We start from the raw sequence: 4339 nt of genomic DNA on the forward strand, positions 1-4339 counted from the left end.
GAAGCACTAAAGAGGCGATGATGTGAGGACGACAGGGCGGAAGGTGTGGGGAGGGCTGTGCCATCCAGGGAGTATTACATCCTTTTTGGAACTCCAGCACTTAGGGAGGCGGGAGCAGCGGTCCTCTCTGAAGAGGGGAGATGGGGCCACCGAGGGGAAGGCTGAGTAGGGCTGAACCCCTTAAGTGGGGGGTGCAGGCGACTGTAGCTCTTAATGGACAAGAGGGAATGTAACGGATGGAATGGGGACTTAATGTACAAGAGGGCATGGAGACCTCTGGCCCTGTCTTGGGGGTTGGCCCAGCTTGAGGCACCCCAACATTCTCCAGCTTTCGAGACCGCCAGTCCTGGCAGCTGACTCAGCTCAGGTGGCTCACCCCCAGCCGGGGCAGCACCGAACCCCAGGCCTGGCTGGCCCTGTCCCCAGCGAGCCTGTGCCTCAGGTCCCTGAGCGTTCCCGGCCCTCACCAGCCCTGCCCTTTCGCGTTCCAGACGTGGAGCAGAGCATGGGGCTGATGCACAACGGGATGGTGTACGCCCTCTGGGACTACAGCGCCGAGTTCGGGGACGAGCTGTCCTTCCGCGAGGGCGAGTCGGTGACCGTGCTGCGCAGGGACGGGCCGGAGGAGACGGACTGGTGGTGGGCCGCGCTGCACGGCCAGGAGGGCTACGTGCCCCGTAACTACTTCGGGGTGAGCCCGGAGGAGACATGGTGGGGCCTACTGATGGCTGTTTGGGGAAAGGGGTGACCCCCCCAGGAAAACGAAGGGCGCGAGGGATAATCCATTACATGGGAGGGGCGGGTGCAGAAAAGTCCGCCTGGGCCTGGGAAGGTGAGGAAAGTCCATTATAGTAACGGGAGGTAAGGAGCCGCCTCCCACGGGTGGGACTGCGTGGGCTGTGCACCAAAACTGCCTCATGGTCATTTGATTGGTTCGTGCTCTGATAGTTTTATTATCGTCCCTTATTATACTAATGGGAGGTGAAGAGTGTATTTTAGCCAAGGGAAGAGATGAACAATTACATTGTAATGCTGGGGGCCAAGTTGAAGAGTTCTATTACAGATGAGGAAACCTTTGTTACACTGAATTGGGCAGGATGAGAAAGAATCCATTAATAAAAGGATGGTAGAATTGAGGGGGGGATTCTACAAGGTTCGTGAAGGAGAGCAGGGAGATCCCATTATGTCTAGGAGAGGAGAGTCTTTTGATTTGGGGATGGGTGGAGGTGGGTCCCAGCCAGACCGCCGCGGGGTGGGGGGAGGCGGGGTGGGGGGTTCAGATCCTCCCAGCTCATCCAGCAGGCTGCCCGCCGGAAGGCTCTGTGTGGTGCCTGAAGGTGACAGGGACTCGGCATTCCAGAGCGGGCTGGGAGAAGCCGAGCTAGTCCTCAGGAAGAAATGGGATGAGGGAGACCGTCTGGTGTTTGGGGTGGGTAGGAGACTCCAGTCAGTTGGGGGAGGGAAGAGGGGGTGGGAGCCCCTGGTGTCTGAAACTCTTGTCCTCCCTCAGCTCTTCCCCAGGGTGAAGGCTCAGAGGAGTAAGGTCTAGCGGAGCGAAGGACATCTTCAGGGGAGACAGGAGGAAGCAGCTTTGCCGTGGCTCCTGACTCCGGATCCATGACCGCTGCCCCTCCCTGCACCCCAAGCCCGGCAGGGGCGGGATCCTCGCCGCCGCCAGCTCTCTGCTTTCCTGGAAGCCCGCCCAGGAGAGGAGAAGCTCAGCCTTACGTTTAGAAACCTGCCTTAACTGTGGGAGGTCATTGTGGGGCAAGAGAGACCCCCCCCCCAATTGCCAAATTAGATTCTGTCCAAAGTGCCCTCCACTCCTACTGTCAGCCCCTCCCCAAGCCCCTCAAAGCAAGCCCACCCATCATCCCAGTGGGATGGGCCACCTCCAGTGGCTTTGCCTGGGAGTCACCTCTGCCCCCGTTTCTCCCGGCAGCCTTGGGGGGGACCAGGTGAGGCACACTGGTCTCTCTACCGGGATCTCTGCACACACTCCCCGCCCCCACCCCAACCCCGCACTCTCCAGCCGAACAAGTGCCTTCACACAGTGCTGGTTTTATAACAAAATGGGGACGTTCTTCTTTATAAATAAAGGTAGTTTGCACAGAAGTTGGCTTCCTTCTCTTTGGATCCCATTCCGACTTAATAAATGATTGTCACTGTTCCTGTTTTGGGCAAAGCAGACTTAAAGTCACCTCCTTCGAAGGTGGTAGATCCGATTCTCCCTCTGTCAAATACCTCTGCTTTTAATGTTTGGTTGTGCCTTGATCTTTTTTCATGTTTTTGATTCTTCTTGGACATCTTGAAGCATGTTAAGCGTAGTGTAGTAGTAACGTCTGGTAATGCAGTCATCTGGTGTTTGGGGCCATCACTTCTGTCGCTTGTTGTGTCTGCTGGTTCTACCTCCTGCTGGGTTGTTTTCTTCCTGTGTGCTGACATGAATTGTGAGATTCTTTCCAACAAACAAGGCTTCATCTACCAGAAATCCATGTGGCCGTGTTGAGAGTATGACCTTGAAGAGTGATTTTTCCTTTGCTTCTGCCTCACTTTTTTTTTTTTTATATTTTATTGATTTTTTACAGAGAGGAAGGGAGAGAGATAGAGAGTTAGCAACATCGATGAGAGAGAAACATCGATCAGCTGCCTCCTGCACACCCCCTACTGGGGATGTGCCTGCAACCAAGGTACATGCCCTTGACCGGAATCGAACCTGGGACCTTTCAGTTCGCAGGCCGACGCTCTATCCACTGAGCCAAACCGGTCAGGCCTGCCTCACTTTTTAAATTTGTTATTGATTTTAGAGAAAGAGAAAGGGGGGAGGCATCGGTTTGTTGTTTCACTTATTTATGTATTCATTGGTTGATTCTTGTATGTGCCCTGACCAGGGATCGAACCTGAAACCTTTGCATTTCAGATGACGTTCTAACTAAGTTATCAGGCCAGGACCTGTCCTACTTCTTTATTTCATAAAGTGCTCCTTAAGGATTATTTTTTTTCCTTAAAGATTTTTTGGCCCAACTGGCGTGGCTCAGTGGTTGAGCATCAACCTATAAACCAGGAGGTTACGGTTCGATTCCCAGTCAGGGCACATGCCCAGGTTGTAGGCTCCATCCCCTATGGGAGGCGTGCAGAAGGCAGCTAGTCAATAATTCTCATCATTGATCTTTCTCTCCCTCTCTCTTCCTCTGTCTGAAATCAATAAAAATTAAAAATTGTTTTTTAACAAAGCATGAGCTTCTATCTCTTCTGAATAGTTTTTGATAAATCATAAAGCTACATCATTGTCATTGTATTTGCTGTGCAATATAATCACCACCAACCTCTTCTCCCTCTCCCTTATCTCTGTCTTCAATAAAAACATTTAAAAATAATAATAATTGACTGGTGGTGTAACAGTGGGGATTGTAACCCACACCACCATTCTTTTGACATTGTTTCTGTAAATGATGACTAATATGTAGCTTGTAGAAAAACAGCATGTTTGTATAAGAATCTCAGGACTTAATTTCAGAAGATACGGACTCTGACCTTTAGTCATCCCAGTTCTGGGAAATTTGCTGACCTTCAACCATAGGACAAGGATGACATAAAACCAGGATGACAGAGACTCGGATAACACATACCAGACCATCATTTGACTGGTTTTGAGATTCCTTACAGGAATGGGTGGTGCTGGCCTGTACATAGGGAATATTCAGTGGCCTCCCCTTGGTTTCTTTGTTCTTCTTTGCCTCCCCCTCCTTATAAAAACCTCTGCCTGCACTGAGATGGGGAGATGGGCTTTATGATAAGAGTCCCCCATCGCCTCAGGTAACCGGCACTTGAATAAACCTCTTTCCTTTTTCACCAGCATTTGTCTCACGAGTCTGGTTTTTGTGGCGGCAGGCAGCCAAACTTGGGTGCTGGTTACAGTGGGAGGGGAAGTGGCTGGGATGTAGACAAATGAGATTGGCCCTGTGTTAAAAGCTGATGAAGCTTAGTGTATGTGGAGCATTCTTATATTATTCTCTCAACTTTGGTGTCTGCTTGAAATTGTCCTTAGTAAACAGAAATGAGTACATTGGTTTTATTTTAGTTTAAATTAATTGAATTTTTAAAAATCACAAAAAATGTGGAATGAGGTGATTATTTTAATAGTAGAAGCCAGCTTAAAGAAGAATAAAAATTGTTAAATTCTGGCCCTGGCCGGTTTGGCTCACTGGATAGTGTTGGCCTGGGGACTGAAGAGTCCCAGGTTCGATTCTGGTCAAGGGCATGTACTTTGGTTGCAGGCACATCCCTTGTAGGGGCGGTGCAGTAGGCAGCTGATCGATGCTTCTCTCTCATTGATGTT

General features: G+C 50.5%; 1 protein-coding gene across 1 annotated transcript; it reads left to right on the plus strand.

The window, feature by feature from the left end:
* Positions 1-178: 178 nt before the first annotated feature.
* On the plus strand, positions 179-2115 carry LOC102419509 (relA-associated inhibitor-like). The gene is made up of 2 exons (XM_006109212.3): positions 179-691; positions 1511-2115. Exons 1-2 carry the CDS (start codon positions 506-508, stop codon positions 1547-1549), a joined length of 225 nt encoding a protein of 74 aa, XP_006109274.1. The 5' UTR covers positions 179-505; the 3' UTR covers positions 1550-2115.
* The last annotated feature ends 2224 nt before the right edge of the window (positions 2116-4339 follow it).

The sequence above is a fragment of the Myotis lucifugus genome, unplaced genomic scaffold (genome assembly GCF_000147115.1).
Source record: "Myotis lucifugus unplaced genomic scaffold, Myoluc2.0 scaffold_7035, whole genome shotgun sequence".
In the NCBI taxonomy this organism is placed as follows: domain Eukaryota; kingdom Metazoa; phylum Chordata; class Mammalia; order Chiroptera; family Vespertilionidae; genus Myotis; species Myotis lucifugus.